The sequence below is a fragment of the Bicyclus anynana genome, chromosome 20 (genome assembly GCF_947172395.1).
Source record: "Bicyclus anynana chromosome 20, ilBicAnyn1.1, whole genome shotgun sequence".
Lineage (NCBI taxonomy): Eukaryota > Metazoa > Arthropoda > Insecta > Lepidoptera > Nymphalidae > Bicyclus > Bicyclus anynana.
This window is the reverse complement of record NC_069102.1, coordinates 4,600,724-4,626,580: the sequence shown is the minus strand read 5'-3', so window position 1 is coordinate 4,626,580 and position 25,857 is coordinate 4,600,724. Positions and strand designations below refer to the sequence as shown.

The 25,857-nt window shown below is 36.5% G+C and overlaps 2 protein-coding genes across 6 annotated transcripts in view; one reads left to right on the top strand and one right to left on the bottom strand.

Annotated features, from left to right (window-relative positions):
* The window catches only part of LOC112053281 (semaphorin-1A), a 484,933-nt gene that overhangs the window by 225,593 nt on the left and 233,483 nt on the right, over positions 1–25,857 (bottom strand). The gene's annotated exons all lie outside the window — the stretch shown is intronic.
* On the top strand, positions 5,898–6,853 carry LOC112051952 (cilia- and flagella-associated protein 20-like). The gene has a single exon (XM_052887755.1). It carries the CDS (start codon positions 5,903–5,905, stop codon positions 6,851–6,853), a length of 951 nt encoding a protein of 316 aa, XP_052743715.1. The 5' UTR covers positions 5,898–5,902.

The following is a 25,857-nucleotide window of genomic DNA, read 5'->3' as shown; positions in this document are numbered from 1 at the left end:
TCTGAAACGGTGGTTTTCTACTTTCTAACGTTGCTAGTTGAACAGTGAAGTATTATTATACATTCCGCCGAATACAATTCGGGGTACGATGATGTTGCATGTAGCTTTTACGTAGTGGTTTTTTTTAGCGCGGGTAAATTTCCCCATGGCTACAACGCACTACGCTACGAAATCTTTGTAGATAAAGCGCTACGAAGCATCTACGAAGTAATCCATTCAAAAGTGACTGCTAGAAGGGTTATTCTGTAGCGATGTTTTCAAATTCGCACTTGCCCTTACTTGCGCACTTGCGAGTTAGAGCAAGTGCGCGTTTCACATAACACACATTAGACGCTCGGTGTTGCGTTCAGCGGGCGTTGATAGCGTACATACACCGCGCTCATCGCGGCGTTTTACGAGCGCAGTCAAGGTATACATACTGATTTAGTTCAGAAATGGACGTCGAAGTGCGCTCAAATGTACAACAACACGGCGATGCATGTATCTACAAGCGCGCACGCAACGGGCGTTCTACCGAAAATCTGCCGGCGCGCGTCTGCCGCACGCTTGATCAGACGCGTACGCTGGCATGTGTACACCTTCGAACAACCTCTTTATTCTATAAACGCGCGCTTCGAAACACCTAATATGTACTAGCTCTTATGCAAAACATCGTTATAGAATAGCTCTGCAGGATGTCACTAATGAATATTTTAATTCTTCTCGTTAAATTACATTCTACAGATTTTCTGCAGATTCCAGCGTAGTTTTTCCAAAGAGTTTATCTGCTTTTCAATAGAAAAAATGTACTAAATCGAATATGTGGAACAAAGTCGATTACAAAAACTTTATGTAGAATCATCATGTTTATTTTTGCCATGAAACCACACTGGTGTATTCCAGTTTAAAAGGTATAGTTGCTGGTGTAATTATAGGCAAATGAGGCTTAACACTACTGGATGGACTTGTGGCAGCACTTTGTAGGACGTGCCTGCAAAGGTTATTATGGTTATAGGCGACAGATCATAGAGATTTCCATCAGGTGCGGCTCATTTGGTTTTGTCGGTCAATTTTAAATATGAAACAATGTCTTTCTAAAAAGTTTACACATACCATCAAGACGCTAAAGATATTTTTTTTAATTTCATACAACAAGTTTTTAAAAGTCTATATCTTCAAAGCTTTGTAATTTACCCTTTACCCCTATAGTTTTATTGTTACACCGTAGAATATTGTACAAATGAGCTCGTAGGGTACCTATGGGCCTATAGAGGAAAGTTTTGAGTGGGTTTCGGCTTAGCGAGTTAATTTCTCCATCCGGGTCTGGTTCACGGACAATGGGGTAAAATCGATTTACCGTTTATAAACTTGTTCGAAAATTCAAACCGAACTAAACTCAAAGCAATATTGATACCATACCTACTCTATTGTAAGTACATTCATCTAGGATAGGCAATGATGTTAGAAGATAAAAGAGATAGATAGGTTACTTAGACCATTTAAAGCATATTCGATGTTTACAACTGGCACGCTGAGAAAACACAAAACTTATTTCAGCAGCGTTGTCAACGGCGCGATGACAGTGCGGCGGAGTGCGGAGTCTAAGCTCAGGTTTGCTAACTAGCATAGTTTTAACGCTTATAACTTATGCTAGTTAGCAAACGTGACCTCTTATTTCTTCTAACGTCATTGAGAGTAGGACTGTTTCCGCTCGAGCGGCGTGAGACCTATCTTGAAATTGCAAGCAATTAATAAGAAACTCTTTGGTTGCAGAGAGTAAACATAGGTGTCAAACTGTGACAAGGATAAGAAAAATAAATTAAATTATGTTGCGTAGACAGAGAAAGAAATAGACAACTGAGTGGCGTATAAGTCATAAGATTCGAAAAGACGATTTTAACATAATTTTGACATTATGACATTACTATACTGAATATTTTTTTTTACCAACATATTTTAAGCTATTTTGTTATTAATTTAAATGATTAGTAAAATGGGTGTCATATAAAATGAGCACCAATTAAACTAGATCGTTTAAAACCGAGACTATTTTATGTTAACACTTTTAAAGTGCACCATTAGATTAATATTATTTGTTAACACTTTTAGAGTGCACCATTAGATTATATCACTACTATAACAAAACGCTGAAGGTATAAAAACCACTTTGCGTAAGTCCGATAGAAGGCCCGAATAAAAGTTATTCCAGTGTGTTTTCTGCGTCATTAGTTTTGAGGAATTGCCGCGATAACTTCATAACAAACGAGGCATTCCCCTATGATATAAAAACACTGCAACAAAAAAAGTCATATAAAAGATCGCATCATCTTATTAGCTACATGTCGTCAAATCCAATGCACCCTTATATTCTCAAGCGGAAGGCACTATTTCATACATTGTGCTTGTGTTTTTTGGCGTCTCTCTGGGGCGTGTGGAGGAAAAGTCGTGATTCCGAACCGACAGAAACGGTATTTTCGTTACAGGCTGGGTGAACGTTCGTTGTGGGCTTGCGTGACATATTTTTCTAGTGTCGAGGATGACAAATGGGAAGATAAATCACAGCGAAAGCCAGCTTTTCTTTCAAAAGTTTTATTTCTGCGTATTCTTTGGGTGCTTTTTACGTCGCCCGCCGGTCTCGTTTATTTTTTTTTGCGAGCAACTGCGTCTAACCGCAGACCTATGTGACGTCTGACGTTAGATTACTTTTACTTATAGGTCACGTATTGTGCGCGCTAATTTATAACAGAATGTCACATTATAAATCACGGTGACAGCGCAAATCACGGCGCTATTGTGATTTTGTATAAAGAGTTACGTTATTTATCACAAAAAAGACAGATAAAATGTATCATAAAAGTTGCTTATGGATATTAGAATTATGTGAGTTGTAGTTTCTTTTATCAAACGATACAAAGGATGAGATCATTCTTAGGTCTCAGTCTAAGACGGTAGTAGGTTTGGAAGACGTATGTACAATTCGTTCTATTTGTTGTTACCTCTGACTTTATCTACCACACATTATACTGGCATGCTAAATTTGTAGGGTGGTATAGCCACGACCTATGTGAATAAGCTTGCTTAAAAGAAGCTTGAAGAGTAAGAAATAAAAAAAACATTATATAATGAAAAATCAATCGTCCAATGTAAAGGTGCTGAATCTTTAAAAAAAACAATGTACAGATATTATAAAAAAATCATAATGAGAAATCTTTCACATTGATGCCATAGACATCGATCCAAACCATAACGTTAATCAGACGGGGGCTTGGCATAAAATGATAAAAGAGGGGATTTGTTGTAAGCGTTCATTTCCGCCGGCGCCAGTTCGTTATATTCGGCTGCGAACTGACGAGACGCCCATTACCACTCCGACAATGGAAACTTGCGCGGAATAAAGGAATATTTACTTTATGCCAGACAGGCTTTTACTCGTGGTTTTACGCGTGAAAACGCTCGTTAGAACTATCTAAACTAATATTTAAAAGGGCAAGATTTGTTTGTTTGTTACGATTTATCTCAAAAACTACTTGACCGATTTTAAGAATTCTCCCATTAATTTTTGTCTCCGTATTCCCACCGAAATGGGAACTACAACTTATCTGTAGGCTAAATTACAACCACATCTTGTTGGAAATTAAATATAACCGCTTATAATTTAAGAAAAACGTCCATCATTTGTCAATTTAGTTCTTTGTCTACGTCACCGATGTAACTGGCTATCTTGGCTATAGATTTTTCCGATAGACAACTATTAATTTGATAGTTTTTAGACAGATTATGTGTGATGACACTAAGTTTAGGTTATCATTGGTTTGTGCTAAGTGTAACCGTTGAGGCGTTGATAATATATACATTTAAGAAGATATAAATACATATACATATATTATATTAAAATACTACGAAAATGTTCAGAAATGCCGCGTATCCAGGTGGTATGTTCACTGTCTTCTTTGGCGTAGGCTCAAAACCTTTAGATTTGTGGGAGATGCACATCGAAAATGGCTACGTCGTAAGGTTTTTAGATCAGGATATCAAGTCTATGGTGGTGGAAATAGGTGGAGATAATGTGAGTACAACGTACATCACTTGCCCAAAAGGCAACCAGGTGTTAGGTATCAATTTACCTTTTCTTGTTATGATCGTGAAGAATCTTAAGAAATACTTTACATTTGAAGTTACCATACTCGATGAAAGCGGTTTTAGAAGGCGATTTCGTGTATCCAATTTTCAAAGCAACACTCAGATAATGCCTCTTTGCACGGCTATGCCCATCGGACTGTCGGACGGATGGAATCAAATCCAATTCAATTTGGCCGAATTTACTCGACGTGCATACAAAAAACAGTTTGTGGAAGTTCAGAAAATAAAAATTAATGCAAATATTCGACTAAGACGAATTTACTTAGCGGAACGACTTTTACCAGAGGACCAGCTTCCAGCTGAGTACAGATTATTTTTTCCAATTTCATCTACTAATAAAAAAAAGCCATCGATTCATTCAATTAAACCAATAGATACTGATAAAAGACTTTTAGAAGGTGACAAAAATAAATCTCAAACTAAAATAAAAAATGGAAAAGAAACAGTGGAGGCTTTTAAATTGACTGATGATGTGCAACATTATGAGAATAAACCTTTAGAGGTTGTAACCGGTGTAGTAACGGAACCGGTTTCAGTTGAGACAGAACCAGTTCTACCAGAAAAAGAATCAGTTTCTGCAGAAACAGATGCAATTCCTGAAGAAACAGAACCAGTGCCAGCAGATACAGGATCAGTATCTGCAGAAGAAAAACTAGTTCCAGCAGATACAGGATCAGTTTCCGCAGAAGCAGAACTAGTTCCAGCATTATTGGAACCAGTTTCAGCAGAAACAGAACCAGTTTCGACAAAAACAGAACCAGTTCAAGCAGAAACAGAACCATTTCCAGTAGAAACAGAACCAGTTCTAGCAGAAACAGAACCAGTTCAAGCAGAAACATAACTAGTTCCAGCAAAAACTGCTACTTCTAAAATAAGTATTACGCAAACACCATCAGAAAGATGTTATGAAAGGGTGTAGAAAAGCTTGATATAATGCGGCAATGTTATGATTTGAACAGTGCAGTTATAAACAGTTATTTATTTTATTATTAATTATAGTTTGAAGTTGTTTAGTTTAGATATTATTTATACTTTCACAAAATGGTCTACTTCTTCAAAAGGTAAGGTAACGTGTACGGGAAGTATTTTGAAATGATACTAAAAAAGGGTAAGCAAAGCAGAAATATGTTTATGATTTATTATTTGTGTTTACGAGAGGTTGCAAAGCAATAATTATTTCTTAAACGTGTAGCGATGTCGCGCGTTTCTCCCTGTATCATCCAAAATAATCGAATAATTTCTTTCTGTTGTGCTGGCGTTACTTTAGTATACGCACACAAACTCGTGTGCATTGTAACTTTAATACTAGATTCAAGCTAAGCCTTTAAAAAAAAGAATGACTAAAATAGGCTATACTTTTAGGTTACAAGAATTTATTTTAAGTTTTTAATATAAATTATATGTTACGATTAATGTGAAACATTTTTATTTATTCCTAAAGTTCTTTAATATATAATATAAAAAAACATACATACAGCCGAACGTAGAACCTCCTCCTTTTTGGAAGTTGGTTAAAAAGCAATATAGAAGCAGTGTATTTATTGTCTTCGCATTTTCTTAATCTCAAGGTTATTGCTAGAAGAAGTTAAAGCCTACCATTGAAATACTTAAATAAATAGTCAGGCTAAGGCTAATATAAGGCTCCAAAATATAAGGCAACAAATCGTCAAACAGGTGTACACTCCTTGCTATAGCAACTTGATTGATAGTATAAAAAAAATTGTCACACTTCAGATTAATACTGTCACATAAACACGATTGAAAATAATATCAACATAAAAATATGTTTAAAAACACTTATCAAAGTGGATTGTTATCTATATTTTACAGTTGTGGCTCAAATCCCTTGGCAATATGGGACATGGAGGTACAGAATGGACACATAAAACGATTAACAGACAAAGAGGTAAACTCTATAGTTCTCGAGATCGTAAGCTCAAATGTGGCGACAACTTTTATATCATGTCCGAAAAGGAACCAAGTGCTGGGAATAAGGCTTCCATTCCTCGTGATGATAGTAAAAAACTTGAAAAGGTACTTTTCATTTGAAATAACAATTTTAGATGACAAAAATATGAGAAGACGATTCAGGATTTCGAATTTCCAGTCTACGACAAAGATCAAACCTTTTTGCACTACTATGCCAATCGGGTTATCGAATGGGTGGAATCAAATACAATTCAATTTGGCTGATTTCACTAGACGGGCGTATGGTTCTCAATTTATAGAAACGTTGCGAGTGCAGGTGCATGCAAATGCTCGACTTCGTAGGATTTATTTTAGCGAGCGACTGTATACTGAGGAAGAGCTGCCTCAGGATTACAAGTTATACTTGCCTTTAGAACACAAGACAAAGAAAGCAAAGCCAGAAAAAAAGGAAGAAATCAAAACTATCAAGGCTGAACCTGTCGAAAAACAAGCCGAAGAACCTCCAGAGCAACCACCACCAGCACCACAAGAACCACCAAAAGAACTTGAGAGCAAAGTAAGTGCAGTAACTGTAACACCAGCTATGACTGAAGTTGAAGACGAAAATCCAGAAGTCACAGCCCCAGCTGAATCAGACACAGAAGCCGAACCACAAAACGTTGGACCAGCTCCCGAAGCTACTGAAGAAGTAGAAATAAAAGAAGAAATCAAAGAAGAAATTAAAGAAGAACCACAGGAAGCTCCACCTGAGGATCCAACGGAGTCCGAAAATCAAGTTGAAGTCAAGGAAGAAGGAGGAGATTAAAGTTAGATACTTTTATATTATTTGTATTTATTTGCAAATGTTTCTTAGTAAATAACATAAAATATCAATGTTAATAATGTATTTACAATTTAATTTTTAAAATATTTTTTAATATTATTTAATCTTTTCAACATTTATAAACTTGAAGTATTCACGCTTTTTTCGTTGTAATTTGGTTACCTGAAACAAAGACATAAATAAAATTAACTTTTAAAAATATACACATGACATTACAATTACACAAAAACATAATGGTAGTTTATTTTTCAGGAAAAGCAATCTACCACGAACCATTATTACTGATAATGTAGTTTACCATTGGTAAAAATAATTTTCAAATCGATCCAGTACTTTCAGAGCTTATTCTAAGCAAACAACAAACAAACAATAAAATCTGTCCTCTTCATAATATAAGAGTAGAAAGCTACCTCCTTTTTAAAAATATGACCAATATTCTCATTCCCCTCCGACTCAGGAAAGACAGTGCTATGAGTGGGTACGACAATAGACCAACAGGGTGGGGATCGAACCACCGCCCCTCGGTGATGAGTCCGACCGCTCTTACCATTGAGCTATTGAGGCTATTTTTGAGGAAATATCTATCTATCTTCTATGATTTTTTACCGACTTCCAAAAAGGAGCAGGTTCTACGTTCGGCTGTATGTATGTTTTTTTTTTGTTAAACTAATTTCAACTTAATTAAAATGCAAAAAATGTTTGACAAATAACGTAGGTACAATATAATGTTGTTGAATAACATTCAATTTTATTCACAGTGACGTCATCTATCATACAGGTATATTATGTTGACGTTGGCGCGGATTCTTCGTGTCACAAGAGAATAAAGGAAACAAGAGACAATATAGATGACATTACCTTTAACTTTATATTATTATTGGTAAACGAAACTGATAGTAAAACTGAATGTAACTACAGATAATAAAACTTCAGAAGTCAATAAAACTGAATCCATAAACGTAATGTCCCGGCCATACAGCGAAGAATATTATGGACCGAGCGCTTGCGATACCCAGACATACCTCATTTTAGGAAGGCTAAAGGTTCGTCCAGCCTTTGCTTCTACCATAGATAGGTACGATAGCCAATTATGGCTTAAATAAGTTCAGCCTTTTTATGCTTGATTGAGGATATGCAGCTTTGAACCGTGCTACCTTTCAGAGCTATCATAGTATAATTCCATAATTAACCATCTATAATAAGTCTCACTAGCTCAGTGGTAAGCCCCATCACCGAGAGGTATTGTTTCGTCCCCGCTTGCTGGTTCATTGTCGTACCCACTCCTAACACAGTATTTTCTTACTAGTTGAAGAAGAACGGCAATGTTGGTCATGTTTAAAAGATGTGGCAATTATTCTTTACTAGCGGACGCTCGCGACTTTTCCCGCCTTTAGACCTCTTTAATCCAGCCCTTACATTAGTATCCCTGTAAAAGTAGAGTAACTTTTCCCATTTTCCCAACATTTCCCTTCACTGCTCTGCTCCTATTGATAGTAGCGTGATAAAAAATATACTACAACCTGCCCAGGAGTATGAAGAATAATTATACTAAGTTTCGTTAAAATCTGTCGAGTAGTTTTTATTTCTATAACGAACATAGAGACAGACAGATAAAAAATTTACTGACTTCAGTATCGATCACTAAACACTCCCTAATAGTTACTCTGGAAATATATGTCATGTACAGAATTGACCTCTCTACAGATTTATTATAAGTATAGATGTAGATAAAAAATTAGCTACCGTATTAAGGCATAAGTATATAAGGCTGACAAACTTTCAGCCTACCTCAAATGTGGTAAGTCTGACTAATGCAGATCGTCGATCCAAATATTATTATTATTTTTGGAGCATACAAAAGCGCCATCTCGTTTCCTTTTGACAGGGTCAATTGTTCAGAAAATTGAATAAATATATTGAAATTTCTACCAAGGGGCTCGTTCCAAAATCTCCGCTTCAACGTTCTCTTTTTATTACACTGAATAAGTAAGCCGGGATATCTTTAAATATGTAAACAAAAATGCTTCCTTCGGACCTTTCTGTTATATAGGGCTTATGTTCAATAATACAAAGTGTTTTTAACAACTATAGAACTATGATAAAGGCAATACGGGTTATCCTTTAATGTTAGAAATTGGAGCTACCTTTGCGTGTAAGGGTATCTTCCAAGAACTTTTTCCATTTTCCTAATTTAATTCTAATATGACAGAGTGTGTATGTACGTTATGTTTGGAAGGTATATTTGATAATTTAGCAGATGCCTCGCGGTTTCATCCGCGTAGTTCTCGTTACCGTGGGAATGCGGGGATAAAAAATCCTATGACACTTACAAAATGATGTGGCTCTCTATTGGTAAAAGAATTATCAAAATCGGCTCAGTATATCCATATATTACCTCCGCAACCTCAGAAACTTTACCTCTTTTTTTATTAGTAGATTTAATTCGTTAATTCGTCAATTATATTTTTATTTGAATTTCAAAAAATCTTGGATTCAGTGTCTCAAATGTCTCGGCTATTTAGTTAACAATATCGTTTTAGAATAAAGCTACTGTTACACATGCTCATTTCAAGCACGAAAGCATGTTACTATTGAGCAGTTGCTACTTATTAGCATGTGTATCGCAACATTGCTAATAATGAGAATGCTTATTTCGAGCTTGCTCAAGAATCAACAGTCGTGCGATTCATGAGCTTGCTACTTGCGTCTGAACAGGTTTGCTTATTGAGTATGGTTGTTGATGAGCATTGCTATTCTGTATTCTCTTCACCTTCATGTCTCCCTATCTAACACGAAACTATAGACAAAGAGCGATAGATACAAATTAGCATGTGAAATTGAAATGTTGGCTTTGAGCATGCTTATTCAGGAGCATACTTACATAGCATGCTTATTGCATGTGCTAACGTGCTATTAAGTATGCTCGTATGGAGCATACTTAATAGCACGTTTTTAGCATGCTATTTTAGAGCATGTGTAACAGTACCTTTAGTCTCGCAGCCGCTCGTTGCATGTTCTAAAGTTTAGATAGACATTCTAAACAATTTGACTGAATTTCATTGAACTGAGTTGATTTGAGGTTATAATGAAAATGGATATTATTTTGAAATTTTCAAAATGTGTACCGCAAAATTCCAATATCAAGTCGCTTACCTACACTTAATGTTCAGCTTTGTTGATAAATTTGAACTTTAAATGTGCATTTTAAGTAACATCATTATGATGTATCCAAAACCGCATATATCTTTTAACGTATTCCCTCAGCATAAACGCTGGTAATAAGTTACTGTGGCGTGGCGAGCTATAAATCACAAAGCAGTGTTACATTTTCGGAGGGCGTTAAGTTACAGGCGTTAAGCGATAAATAAGACTTTAATAAGGAGGCAGAAGAATCAAAGTCACCGACAGCTCAACGTGTCACGAAGCTGAAATGGCAATGGGCGATCACATAGTTCAAAGAACCGATGGACGTTGTGGTCCCAAGGTGCTAGAATACCGACCCCGCAGACTAGAAAGCGCAGTGTTGGACGACCCCACACCAGGTGGACTGACGACATCAAGCGAGTCGCAGGGATTTTCTGGTGGCTCAAGATAGTGATGTTTGGAAGTACATACAAAAGGCGTATGTCCCACAGTGGAATTCCATCGGCTGATGATGATGATAAGGAGGCAAGAGTCCCGGTCATTATCATTAACATCTGATAGTGGTCATTAATAAAACAGTATCACAGTAATCCAGCCCGCCGATCCCCATAGAAGCAGCATGGTGGGTTTAAGTTGTATGTAAGGAAAGGAGGCCTAGTGGTGTAATGACCGCTAAAATAGGCTTATTTAATGATGGATTGCTACAAATAAGGGCAAAAAGTGACGCTCAATATATATATATATATAATAATAGAAATCGACACTCCTTTCAGTCTCTAAATGATATCGTACCGTCACGCTTAATCGCTTGACAGTACGTCTTTATCAGTATGGTGATAACTAGCCACGGCCAAAGCCTCCTACCAGCCAAAAGGAGGCAAAAAGGAGGAGAGGAAGCTCTGAGGAGTTTCCGAGATTTGTGATAACTTATTGTATTCTTGTTTACTAAACGCTCTAATCTTTTAACTTAAAGCAAACCACTTAACGAACTACAGTAGCGTTTCAGTTCGCTGTGCTGGCGTCTCGTTATATTAAATCTTTAATTTACTACATTATTAAGTGGCAACGAAATTGATTACAAATAAATTACACTATTATTTATCTCTATACATTCTCTACTTCTAGAGGATACCCGCGACTTCGTCTGCGTGAAATTTAGTTTTTCGCCAATTCCTCTGAAACCATGGATTTTTCTGGGATGAAAAGCCTATGTGTTAATCCAGAGTAAAATCTATTTACATTCCAAATTTCAGCTAAATCAGTTCAGTAGTTGCGGCGTAAAAGAATAACAAACATCCATTCAAACTTTCGCGTTTATAATATTAGTAGGATTTAACAAGGGGTGAAGGATATTGGAAAATTATCCTAATCTGGCCCTATATTGTGTGCCATAGGCTCTTTAATGAGACGCCAGGGATGCCACCAGTAGTTTTGGGCGAGAAAAAGAAGATAATATGAGGGAAACGACTATTTAAGAGCGAATCAGTCCCGACGCCCCTATGACTGACGATAAGACCTACATGAAATCTGATGACGATGACCTTGAAAATCGGGGACATTCAACAAACAGCGGATACAGACGGTTCTATCTATACTGTGGCGTTTGGAATTCCTTAAGAAGTCCATATATGATGTCCTTACAAGAAGTCCAGTAGTAGACGTCCATCAGCTGGTAATGATGGTCATTAAAACTTATATTTTCCTTTCTTTTCTTACTAGGTGATGAGCTTTTATTAGGACTGGGAGCATTAGTGTAATGGGCGGGAGTTGAACTTAGAACCTTTTTGGATTTTAGTTGAACTGCTGACCTCTTTGGGTCTTTAAGGTGGATTATAGTTGGATGGCTTGTTAATGACATCAAAGCCTAAGTACCAAGTTAGCTATGACAAACTGACAAACTACGTAGAATCGTTATAATATCCTGTCTTTTGCAGTCGCTTTGAGTAAGGGTTTACCGGAAGCACAGCCAATGCCATTTTAAACAAAATGTTATTTTTAAATTCTGTAAGTTGCTGAAAGTGACTCATCAAGCATATTTTGATGGCCTACTATAGGGCAAGGCCTTATATTTATTGGTAGGTTATGGAAATAATGTTAAATTAATTAAAAAATTACTATCATCATCATTATCAAGTTCTCCTCTCAGATTGAGAAGAAACTCTTGCTCTGAAGAGAGGCCAATTAGCAGTCCACCATGCTGGCCCAAAGCGGATTGGCAGACTACACTAGTATTAAGAAAATTCTTAGGTACGCAGCTTATCTCTATATAGCACTATACGTAAACATTTTACAAAATGAGAAATTCGTAATGTAACTTCAGGGTAGGCAATTCGTTTTTGCATCTATGAAGTGCCACGGAGTATAACAGTTTTATGACTCAAGAATAATATTTTCATTTATTACCCAACCACTATCGGCGATAAAACAATTTGCCGCCAGAAATGCGACACACAAGTCGGGCTCACGGGCGCCTAATTTTTGAAGTTGTAAAATTTACGACAAAGGCGACATAATCCATCCGAAGTACGGTCCGAGGGGACGTGCTCGGCCTAGAAAATAATCTACCGTCAGCAGCTGACGAGTTTTCATAGAAAAATATGGAAATTAAAAATGTGACGAAATTTTATACGTGTTTACCTTTTTAACCTTGTTTGTAAAATGAACCCGAGTAGACTTCTGTTTTTGGTGAACGCGACGCGCGACCACGACCTGACCCAGATGCTTAGTATCAGAGGCATCTTTACCTAATGGTGCAGGGGCTGCTATGCACCCGGGCGCCGCGATCTCAGGGGCGCCCGTGTAAGTAGTAAAGCAGTAGAAGGATTTGGACTTATATATTTGCTACACAGACAGTTTGTGGCACACTTGAAGTGCTGTTTGTACATATTTTATTTTAACAGTGCTCAGCAAGCTTAGGTACTAGAGAGCGCAAGGGTGATGCTGGCCCAATGCGGATTGGCAGACTTTTCGCACGCAGAGAATTAAGAAAAATCTCTGGTATGCAGGTTTCCTCACGATGTTTTTCCTTGACAGTTTGAGACACGTGATGTTTAATTCCTTAAAATGCACACAAGCGAAAAGTTAGAGGTGCATTCCCCCGACCGGATTCGAACCCACACCCTCCGGAATTGGAGGGAGCGGTCATATCCACTGAGCTAACACGGCTCTTATTTATATTATTTATACAGTAGAAATTATTAAAATAGGTTCACCCCATTTGCGCATAAAATATTCGGTACGGTGACCAAGATAAGAGGACCAATTAAATTAATTCTTGGGCTATATACCGAGATTTATTTGCTGACTCTACCGCAACACTTTCCCAAATTAAAGGAGCAGTACTTGTGGATGCAGATTCAATTACGGTTAGGAAGTGTAGCTCATACTTATGCAATAACACTACAAGAAATAGCGGGCCATTTGTAAAAACTTTTTCTCAGATAAACATACTTACAAAATAAAAGCGGATAGATGTCTTATTTTATTAAACTTTTATATTATTTACTTTGTAGAAAATGTTGTACTCAACTATATAACATTATGAAGTTGAAGAGTTTGTTTGTTTGAACGCTAATCTCAGTAACTACTAGCCCGATTTGAAAAATTCTTTTAGTGTTAGATAGCTCATTTATTGGGGAAGGTTTAAGGCTATATATTATCCCCGTATTCTTACAGGAACTGAAATCACGCGGGTGAAACCGCGCGGCGTCAGCTAGTTTTTTATAAATTTTAATCATCTTGACTCTTTCTCAACATTAACTTTCAGTATGCTAAATATCACACTATTCAACTACTAACGATCTACTTATTATTTTCTATTAGTGAGAACTTAAAAATTAAAAAAAAGAAATGTTCAAAAATATACGCACATAGAACCTTTTTGGAAGTCAGTTAAAATTATATTTATTTGCACATTGAACCAATATTTTCTAGCAAAAGCGGTCACATAAACAAAGGTATCGAAATATTTAAAATAATAAAAAATAATTTAGTTATACCAATGCTTAAATTACTAATGATGATTAGGAAGGTAGATTTCTTTAATAACAAGAATGCCTGAAGTTAATTATATTAGATATCAGCTTCTCATGGGAAATTAAAGTATTGTAAACGGTTAAAACTCCGACCTCGTTAACCCTTGACTGCAATCTCACCTGATGGTAAGTGTTGATGCAATCTAAGATAGAAGCGGGCTAACTTGTTAGGAGTAGGATGAAAATCCACACCCCTTTTGGTTACTGCACGACATCGTACCGTAACGCTAAATCACTTGGCTGTAACGTCTTTGCCGGTAGTAACTAGCCACGGCCAACACATCCCACTAGCAGGACCTGGACCAATTAAGAAAACCTCAATCAGCCCAGTCGGGGATCGAACCCAAGACCTCCGTCTTGTAAACTGCACATCCACTGCGCCACGGAGGCCGTCAAAACCTTATTTCAAAAGAGACCTTTGTTTCCTGGCAGAAAAATTTATCGTCTAAACAAGATACTAGAAAATAGAATACGCCTAGTGTCTTTTAGAATTTATCCAACGATAAAAATAGTATGTTTAGTTTGCATTTCGTGTATCCCCAAACATAAACAACGTGCTATCTTCACGGTACGTAGTTCGGGTCATTTTTACGTGCCCTGCCCCGCCGTATATTACCCGTGGCGAAACGTAGGGCGCAGATAGTCGGTTCACTATTCACTGAACACCTTACTCTTTATAACCTTCCTTGGAATTTGATCGGCATAACAGTACAAAGCATTTTTGGTTATAAATTTAGCTTGTGACTATCCTACTAATCCTATTTAATATTATAAATGCGAAAGTTTGTATGGATGTTTGGATGTTTGTTACTCTATAACGCCGCTACTTTTGAAGCGATTTAGCTGAAATTTGGAATGGAAATAGACTTTACTCTGGATTAACACATAGGCTACTTTTTATCCCGAAAAATCCATGGTTTCCCGAAATTTGCGAAAACTGATGATTTTAATGATATGAATGTTTGTTACTCTTTCACGCCTCAACTACTTAAACGAATTAGCTGAAATTTGGTATTAAGATATATTATAGCCTGGATAAACACATAGGCTACTTTTTATTCCGGAAAAATCCATGGTTCCCGAGGGATTTGTGAAAAACTAAATTCCACGCAGACGAAGTTGCGGGCGTCCGCTAGTAAATAATATTGCAATAAGATATTTATGGTAAATGCTTCGTTCTTCCAGTGTTTTTTACATTGCGTAGCAAATTCCAGGTCTTCTCTAAAATCATGCCCGATGCCATGCAAAAATGCAGCTCACGGTGGAACGCGTTTGCCTTGCCTATTTAATCTTGACCTGCGTGCCTAGTGGCAGTTTTCAATGTTTTCATACTGTGACTATCGCGTAACCGTAAACGCGAATTTCTAAGGCATTAAAAACGATTGTGCAGTAGTGCCACTAGATGACGTTGTTTCAATTCCTTAGAAATTCGCGTTTACGTTTACGCGATAGTCACAGTATGAAAACAGAGAAAACTGCCACTAGACACACTGAAGATCGTTTGATTGACGTTGTAATTGGTTAGTCTGTATGGCTTCAGATCTGATATTGAGGTTGGTTTTTCTTAGAGATTCCCAGCAGCAATTTGTGAAGTTGTTGGTATCTTACAACCGTGCCTTGGTGAGTACAGTAACATGTCGGTTGCAGTTATTATCAATAACATCTGATAGTGATCGTAACAGAGTCAATCATTATTATCTTAAGCTATATCCTCTATCTTATAAATGATTGCCTTATAAATCATGAATTTAGAAAATGCTTTGAATTTAGAATGAGCTCAGCAATGAGTCGAATATGGGTTGATAATGATGATGATGATGAAATTCTGTTTTGCATAATAATTTTCCAGCAACAGATTAACTGTAACTGTTCCACTGCGCATGGTTAATTTTAACTCTTGACAAAATGATGGAGTACGTCATTAATTCATTTAAAATGTACCCCTAACGCATTGAATAATTCATAAACGTATACATTTTATATAGAAGCGTATGGAGCAACTCAATTATAGCATATTTGGTGTTAAAGACATACCTCTATATGGGCCAGTGTCTATATTATGGCAGCAAAAATAAATCAACTTTCGACTTTCCGTAGGTAATCCCCAAGAGGTAATGATAGTATAGGTATATATAGTTTATGGATAGGTAATAGTAGCAAATACATTACCATTGATAGTAGCAAATACAGATACTTCCGATATACACTAACCCATAAGTTAAGATGTATACAATTACTGTGATGGTGTGCTAACTTGTGCCCTATGTAGTCGCACTTTTAAGGCCAAAATAGGGTACATTAGTTACTGGAAAGCACACCAGAGAACTTTCCATCCAAGATCAGTTCAGGTTCATCCACCCAGACCTGAGCAGCCAGAAGCGTCGCTGTAGCCGAAATCGGCTGTGAGGCATCATCATCATCATCATTATCATCATCATCATCATCATCATCATCATCATCATCATCATCATCATTATCATCATCATCATCATCATCATCATCATCATCATCAAGATGTATAAGTCGAGAAAAAGATATACTTTATTGCACCCAAATGGACTAGGTATACTAAAACAACGGCTAAAGCTATTGCAACGTAAGCAACATTACAAGCCTGAACATTCTACAGGTGCGTTTAATATAATAAACTCTTGAAAAAATATCTTTAAATATCGACTTTAAATGATGAATTGCCTATATTAAAAAGCAAAATATACAGATTTAATTTATAAGAAAAAATGGAAGAAGACAAAAGCAGTAAATAGTAATTAGGTTGCTGCTTGATAGTTTTGTCTTGATAATATCACAATTATTTTTAACATGTATAAAGACAGCAAATCTAATGATGATGTCCCATAATTTTGAGACATTATACATGTCTACTAAAATAATTAGCGGCATTGTTATGTGAAAATAAAACCTAACAACTAATAATCATTACCGGTATAAGCCGGCAAGAAAATAAGCAAATGCACTTAACGTTAAGTCTGCAAAATAACATATTGTGTTAACTCTACACAGAGAGTAAACAGACGGCAATTTAACTCCATAGTTTGTCAAATATCAAAGAAATATACCAATAGAAGTTTTCCTCGCTAACACATGGCTCCACGCCATTATATTCCACTAACGTTTACTGTTACAGACAACAAATATGACTATGACAAACACAGGCCATTACCTAATTGAAGGCATAAAAACTGCAGATATAAAGCATGTCACACACGGAACGTATAAACGCAGCGAAAATGTACATTTAAAAGCGTTTTCTTTTTAGTTAATAAAATTACTTGTCTAATAAATATTATCAGCTTGTACTTTGTAGTTTTATGGCAGAAATATTTTTGGTTTTAAAGTCAGAGAAGTGCGCAGACTAGTTGTATTAATGTGTACTTTCATAACAATAAACCTTAGATTTAGGTATTTATTTTGATGTTCTTAATAAAAAATATCACTGGATGTATTAGTTATATATACAACCAGTTTATCGTAAACTACTTAAGCATATTACTGTCAAGTGCTAGCTTATATAGTATAAATAATATTTATTATCTACTACAAAATCTAGTAGAAGTTTTACCTTTCATGTACTTTTTATGTATTGTATAGCACAATAAAGTACTATTTTGAACATAGCAGTTATTAAAATATTTTTTGTTATTTATTGGTATTACAATTCAGAAATAAATTAAATATTTTACAATAAAAAATAATGAAAAACACTGATTTAAATAAAATAATAAAAAAATGTGTCTGTTAGCTCCGACGAATGGAGTTTACTCTTTCAGATCGACTGTCTAAATAGGTGTATGTTGCCCCGCAGCATACTCTATGTACGTCTCAATACTACGCCTGAAAAGTGAAAGGTGCGCAGAATAGGTTGCGCACAAAAAACGTAACGCTGTCTTTCGTTCATTGAATTTTACTGCCCATATTTTTTTCATACCGTGGGCTATATAAGAAAAATCGATTCTTACGGAGTAAACTCTAAAAGTACAAAATTTAGATACAAGTGTTGTCTTTTGAAACATCGTCGTCATCAACCCATATTTGGCTCACTGCTGAGCTCGAGTTTCCTCTCAGAAAGAGAGGGGTAAGGCCAATAGTCCACCAAGCTGGCCTAATGCGGATTGGCAGACTTCACACATGCAGAGAATTAAGATAATTCTCTGGTATGCAAACATTACCTCTAAAATTTCAAACATAACCTCTACCAATAACCGCATCAGAAAGACAAGCTAGTGTGTTAAGTCTCGCAAATAAATGCACACATAAGAATGTATTATGTCAAGCAGACGTATAATAGAGTGAACGCTACGGAGTATAATAAGCCTTGACATGTTTCATACAATAGAAACGGTTCGTTAAATTGCGCTGTTCACTGTTTGTTGTTTTCGTCGGACAAACATACTGAACTACTGTATTAATTCTTATGTATTTCAAGTAAAGTGAAATTCTTGTATTATAGAAACGCGCAAGTTTTTATTACAAAGGATAACATTTTATGATTGACCTATATTTGATTTAATAATTAACTGGCATGTATGCTTTGCTGCATTGCATTTTATCTATAGAGTAAATAGTAACCAAGTTTAAACGCCATGTATGTAACACGACTTTCCTTTAATTCCGGGTTACTCATTTACACTATTTCTATGTTGTCTGTGGTTAACGTGTATCTATGAGCAGGTCGCCATGTTTGTTTTCTGAATTATAGAGAGGAACGGATTTTAGTTGATTTATTGTGAATATTAATGAATGTTAAATACTACTTGAGCATTAGTCGTGGTGTACATTCACGCGTAATTCATTTTAGCGATTTTAATGTTGTGATATTTCGGTCAATTATAGGATTATAATCACAGAGTAACCAGAGTGAGTCTTTACAAGCGACGTATTGAAGCCGGTAAAATCCATTAAAAGAGTGTTAAATTTTTAAATACAGATTATAAAAAAAGTTTCTAAATGCGAATGTCAAGGTGACGCGTGACGTTTGGGGTTTTTCATGGATTTCACAGGCTTCACCACGCTTCTGAAACTTTATTCTGTAAATATAAGATCGTTGTTATTGTTCTAATAACTTATCTCAATTATTTTTTTTCTTAAACTTTCGAATCAATCAAAGTAAAATGCCTACATTATCGTACTGAAGGCGACATTTTTCATAGAAAACCCTAACAAAAGCCGGGGCATTAAGCCCCGCGTATAATTTGGTTAAACGTCACCGGTCCATTAACCCGCGCTGACCGATCGGAGTCGACGGCGCTCAAACAGAGCGATTCATTCGCGAAATTAAACTGTCAGCCGCTGATATTGTTTGCTCACTCGTTTGCTTGGAATTAACTAAAAGCATAACGCTCGTGTAAGCGGCATGCTGTGAATAATGTGCGAGGGGCTTTACTTTTTTTTTTTAGGTAGCTACGAATATATTATTTTTATTTGTCAACTCAGTACAGTTACAAATTGGGCTTGTGTTTTGTCTTAAAAAAGCAATATGTCATTTTTGGTATCTTTTCAAAGTGACGTCACGTTTTTCGCTTCATAGGCTACACAAGATAAGTGATTGCTCACTCGTTTGCTTGGAATTAACTAAAAGCATAACGCTCGTTTAAGCGGCATGCTGTGAATGACGTGCGAGGGGCTTTACTTTTTTTTTTAGGTAGCTACGAATATATTATTTTTATATGTCAACTCAGTACAGTTACAAATTGGGCTTGTATTTTGTCTTAATGAAAGCACTATGTCTTTTTTGATATCTTTTCAAAGTGACGTCACGTCTTTCACTCCATAGGTGATAAGATAAGTGTTTGCTCACTCGTTTGCTTGGAATTAACTAAAAGCATAACGCTCGTGTAAGCGGCATGCTGGGAATGATGTGCGGGGGCTTTATTTTTTTTTTAGGTAGCTACGAATATATTATTTTTATTTGGCAACTCAGAGCCTGTAGCCATGTGCCACGTCGACACTCTTTCCACAAACGTTATCGCTTCGAAAACTATAAAAATGTATAGGAATGACAGATCCGATCGATAACTTGGTCACATGATCTGTCGATAGCAAATGTCATTCCCATACATTTTATAATTTTCGAAGCGTTTGCGATCGTAGAAAGCCTTTCAGGCAGGCACAGTTCAAATTGGGCTTGTGTTTTGTCTTAATTAAAGCAGATTTTTAGTACATTTTTCAATTCAGTATCGTTTTGAAATGTGGGCCCAATATCTGATATCTCCTTTGGGTATTGAGAATATAGTGTGAAACAGTTCATCGACTAATTTTTATCCTGATATTCCATAGAACGAGCTATGTTAGGAATATCTCTGCGTGATCGAATCAGAAATAAGGAGATCCGCAGAAGAACCAAAGTCACCTACATAGCTCAACGAGTCGCGAAGCTGAAGTGGTAATAGTTGGGACACATAGTTCGAAGAGCCAATGGACGTTGGGGTCCCAAGGTTCTAGAATGGCAATCCTGCACTAGAAAGCGCAGTGTTGATCGATCATCTACCAGGCGGACTAATTATATCAAGCGAGTCCCAGGAAGTTTGGAAGTCCCTACAAAAGTCCATCGGCTGATATGATGATGATGATGATGATTCTACAGGAGTTGGAACTATACCGGTGAAAGCGTAGGTTAGTTAGGCTAGTTTAGTTACACGTCTCGTTATCTCGTGCCTTTGGAAGGTCATAATTCCAAATAGGTTATGGAAATGAAATTTTGGTTAGCGAAGTAATACTGACTAAATTGTAACAAGTCTGGGAGCGAGTAGATAACACTGGACTAGTTATTTGCCGTAAAAACAGACATAAATCACGGGAGCGCCGACCCCAACTAATTGGGGTTTAATTCACGTTGAGAGAGCAACACTGAGTACTGACCCATAACGCTTATATAGCTAACAGTGATGTAAGTTATTTAATTACAATTATTATGATATCTACGCTCACAAATATGTACTTGAAATGAGCAAGCAGGGCGTTGTTTGAATAGGTTTGATCCGTTGGTATTGGAAATTTATTTCAATTATATAATGATTTATTTATTTTGCTATCATCCGCGAAAATTCGGCGAACCCATGCGACAACGTCACCCAGGTCCGACAAAATACTCTCTACGTACGTTTCACCCCGAAACCGGAGCATCCTCAGGAGATGTTGACTCTACAACGTGCAATTGCACGTTGTAGAGTCAACATCTACGTACGTAGAGAGTATTTTGTCGGACCTGGGTGACGTTGTCGCATGGGTTCGCCGAATTTTCGCGGATGATAGCAAAATAAATAAATCATTATATAATCATGATGAACTTCCGCAAAGTAACGCCTGCTTCTATCCAAAATTTATTTCAAGTTAAATTATAGTATACTAGCGGACGCCCGCGGCTTGGTCCGCGTGGAATTATGTTTTTCACAAACCCCACGGGAACCATAGATTTTTCTAGGATGAAAAGTAGCCTATGTGTTAATCTAGAGTAAAATCTATGTCCATTCCAAATTTCAGCCAAATCGCTTCAGTAGCCGCAGCGTAAAAGAGGAACAAACATACTAACACACTTACACACAAACTTTCGCCTCTATAATATAATTGTGATGTGATAATAGTTTTCGTGTATGATGTGAATCGTTATCTAATATACACGGATGACCTCCGTGGCGCAATGGTATACGCGGTGGATTTACAAGACGGAGGTCCTGGGTTCGACCTCGGCTGGGCTGATGGAGGTTTTCTTAATTGGTCCAGGTCTGGACAAGCCTCCCACCAGAGACTTCGGCCTTGGCTACTTACCATCCAAAACAAAGACGTACCAAACAATTTAGCGTTTTATTTTATTCTCACCAATTTTGTTTTTCTACCTTCTAGTTGGTTTAGATAAACTCGAAAATTTCAAATTCACAGCGAGTTGGTATGTAAAACTAAAGGTACGTTCTTTGACATAATTATGGACCTTTAAACAGTATACGCATATGTTCGGACATCTTACCACTACGTGCAAAGTTAAACGGACTTTCCGATATAGAATGAATATGACTACTATCTCGCCAACGTGGTATGTCACACGCGCCTACTATGCATTCAGCTACCATGGCGTGGCGTGCACAAGGTTTTTAACTAGGGCAAGCATTATAGGTAAAGATTACACAAAATGGAAAATTCCTTCTCCTATACAGTTTTGTTAGGATTCCACAGGGTAGGCAGTATTTTTAGGCATCTATGAAGTGCACGCCACTGTATAACTCGTCACGCACCTCCTATCTTAAACATGGCGGGTTTGTGATCCCCACTTTGAGAAACCCTGGAATATACCATTCCAACGTCCGCCGGGAGCAGTTAGTAAATTAATATGAATTTCAAACACCAAAACACAAAGGTATCCGTCAATCTCGTTCAAAGTCAAGTTGACTGTAATTGAAAAAGTTACCACTTTAATACTTACATCGAGATCAGGAAAGGCGAATTATTAAACCAATTAAAAGTTCGCAACATTTAACTGAATCAACGCACAACAAATTTACTCTAAAGGAACCCTTTGCTGAGATTTTGTTTCGTTTCCCATTCCCGTGCTTTTGTGTACCGTTACTGGCCCCGATAAGTTTGTAAACAGAGCTTTTGCTGCAAATAACTGATCACTCGTCTGTTAACTAGTGGCTTACTCGAAATTACATAAAACCTAAAAGGTTTAGAGCATAGACTCCCAAAGTGGTCCCCACAGGGATCTACGTTGACGTGACTTAAAAATGGGGGTTCACGAACATTTATTTATCAATCAAAATTCTTAAGCAGAAATATTATACACATGCATGTATTCTTTTTTATATAAATAACAGTCAACATAAAACTAAACTACTAACTAAGGCTAAATTACACCTATTTTAGTTAACGGCTATGTACTTAAAATTATTAAAATTTTAACATGAAACATGAAAATTAAAACGTAATATCAAACATGATTGCGGTATATATCCGCTTTATACTAGGAAAAATTATAAAAAGAGAACAGTAATAATTATTGTTAAAAAAAACATACATACAGCCGAACGTAGAACCTCCTCCTTTTTGGAAGTCGGTTAAAAATGTAGATACACAAGCCGGGCGAAAGCGTTAAATTAGAAAGTGATCGATTACGTGCCTGTAGTTACACCAACAATCGTTCTCGTAAACGCCTTATATGGTTGCCTGGAAGAGATCGCTACTGAACTGGTCTAACCGGGAACCGAACCCTGGACCTTCGTGTTATAATTCCACCGCGTATACCACTGCGCCACGGAGGCCATATTACGAATAAATTATTCAATGTTTATTCAACTTTCGCAATGTAACGCCTACTTCTATTCCATGTCATACAGATATTGAATCATTTTTAAAAAGAACAGGCTCTTATAAATTTGTAAAAAAAAAAAACTTTTACTGAATAGATATCGCGCATAGCTGAAATTACATGTATTATTGCAGCTAGTGTCGGCCGAGACGGGATAAAAAATTCAATGCGAGACAGCATCCCGTTTCTTAAATGTGAATCTTATTACGCTTAACAGTGAGTAGCAAATCGCTAAGGAGGTACATCCAACTCATTTTCCGTCGACATTGAATATTCCGCCGTGTTTGAAGGAAAAACAAAGTGTTAAATTGCGTGGGGAGTAGCCTTTGAGCCGGTCGCCAGTGGAGGAGTTTGAGCGTTACTACGTAAGTTTTAGTGTTGTTTTTTGTTTGCTGCGGTTGTTAGCGAGTTGGGTAGGGAACTCTTTCAGTTATAGAAGACACGTAGAGATGTGGGTCAAGTGGCAGCTCACAAAAGTACTTGCTGTACAGTGAACACGCGCTCCGGGCGGCGTCGGCTCGTTTGGGTGGGCAGTACTTGAATTTTTAAAGCACGTAGTTACACTGTGAAATGTTTATTGTATCACACCTCTATAAATGCTTACTAATTGGATATTATACTATAATAGTTTACTTTATTTAACACGTTCGCTGCAGTTCGAGGTCAATTGACCTAGTACGTCTAAAGTGTTACGAGGTCGATAGACCCGTACCGAACTACATAAAGTTATAGTATGACTACAAAAATCCACGCACCGCACCAGAGGAGAGTACAGAAAAATCAGTGCCGCAGCAAATGTGTTAATATGCCTTCCTAACCCTTCAAAAGTTCTTGTGAACTTGAAATAAATGAATTTGATTTGATTTGAGGTGCTAATTACCTAACAACTCAATAACTTATACAATTGTATGCAAATCTGTTTAGCAGTTTTCATTTATATAACAGTCGTTCGTGTAAAATTTCTTATTAAACATTTTTTCTGTATCAGATCACAATGTACTAATTTACAAGGTTTTATTTTTATTCTTTACAAGTTAGCACTTGATTACAATCTCACGTGATGATAAGTGATGATGTCAAGATGGAAGCAGGCTAACTTGTTATAAGTAGGATGAAAATCCACACCCCTTTCGGCTTCTACACGACATCGTAACGGAACGCGAAATCGCTTGGCGGTACATCTTTGTCGGTAGGGTGGTAACTAACCAAAAATGAAAAAAAATGTCAGTTATATGAAAATGCTTTCTTATTAATGTCCTAGATTAATTTAATACACATACCTACAGGTAAACCTCACTTTTTGTTTTATCAATATCTCCCAATTTTCTACTTTTCTCTTCATCTTTCTATATTTGCAATTTCAAACAAGAGAATAAGCGAAACGAAAAGGTAAGGAATTATGAGGAATACTCGCGCAGCCTTTGGATAATCTGTAAAAGATCCAGGTCACGTGCTTAAACGTCAGTCATTCTATGACTTTCAAATAGGAAAACCTTTTGAATTTGTATCTCCGAGTCACATTTTTACCTTGATTCGATTTCAGTGATTCTTTTACTCGTTTGAGAGCTACTAATAGTAAGTCTCCAGCGAAAAGTTAACCAATAAACAAAAACTTACTCGTTGGTCTATTAGTTCGCTTTTGTGGCTTTAGACCACAAGATCCTGGGTTTGAGTCCTGCGTCACTCTGTAAAATACAGAGCTATTCTTTCTTCTAAGAAATTTTCAGTAAAAATTCTTTTGGTTAATGGTTAGTTTATCACAGAAAAGCATTATGTCGTAAGTGATTTAAAGGATACGGATCCACGATTACAACCATTAAATTAAATTAAATTATTATATGACATAACTTGACTTTTCAAAAGTGCTTGTAAACTTAGCCTATTTGAAATAAATGAATTTCAGATCCCCAATTGTCAAAGTGTAAAGCATATCTATACTAATATTATAAAGAGGTAAAGTTTGTAAGTTTGTAAGTTTGTCACATTTTTTAAATGGGGTAATCTTCGGAACTACTGGTCCGATTTTAAAAATTCTTTCACCAGTAGAATGCTACATTATCGGGGAGTGCTATAGGCTATATTTTATATTGGTATCATATATATTAGCCGAGTTATCACAGTTTTTGTATACAGGTCGGACTGAAAATCCTCTTAAACAGACTTATTCGCATGCGCTGCCGTAACTATTGTGTAAAATTGAAATTAATGTATGGAGACTTTATGTATCTTTAAAAGTTCTACAAAAAAGTCCGCGACACCATATATCTATCTTCTATATATTAGCAGATATAGTACCTTTTGTGTTTTAAGAATTATTAATTTTATGTACTTAGGTTTACGTCATTATTTATACAACTAAACTTTAATCCTTATTAAAATAAATTATTTAATAATCACAAGGATATTATGGAGATAAGATTTGCCCTTTACAGTATGTTAATTACTTAAATAGTTTCGGAGATAATACATAATTTCTAAAAGACGCAGAAATTCCG

What these genes read in the sequence shown, in the direction of transcription:
- LOC112051952 (XM_052887755.1), top strand. Translation starts at nt 5,903, where the DNA reads ATGTTTAAAAACACTTATCAAAGTGGATTGTTATCTATATTTTACAGT.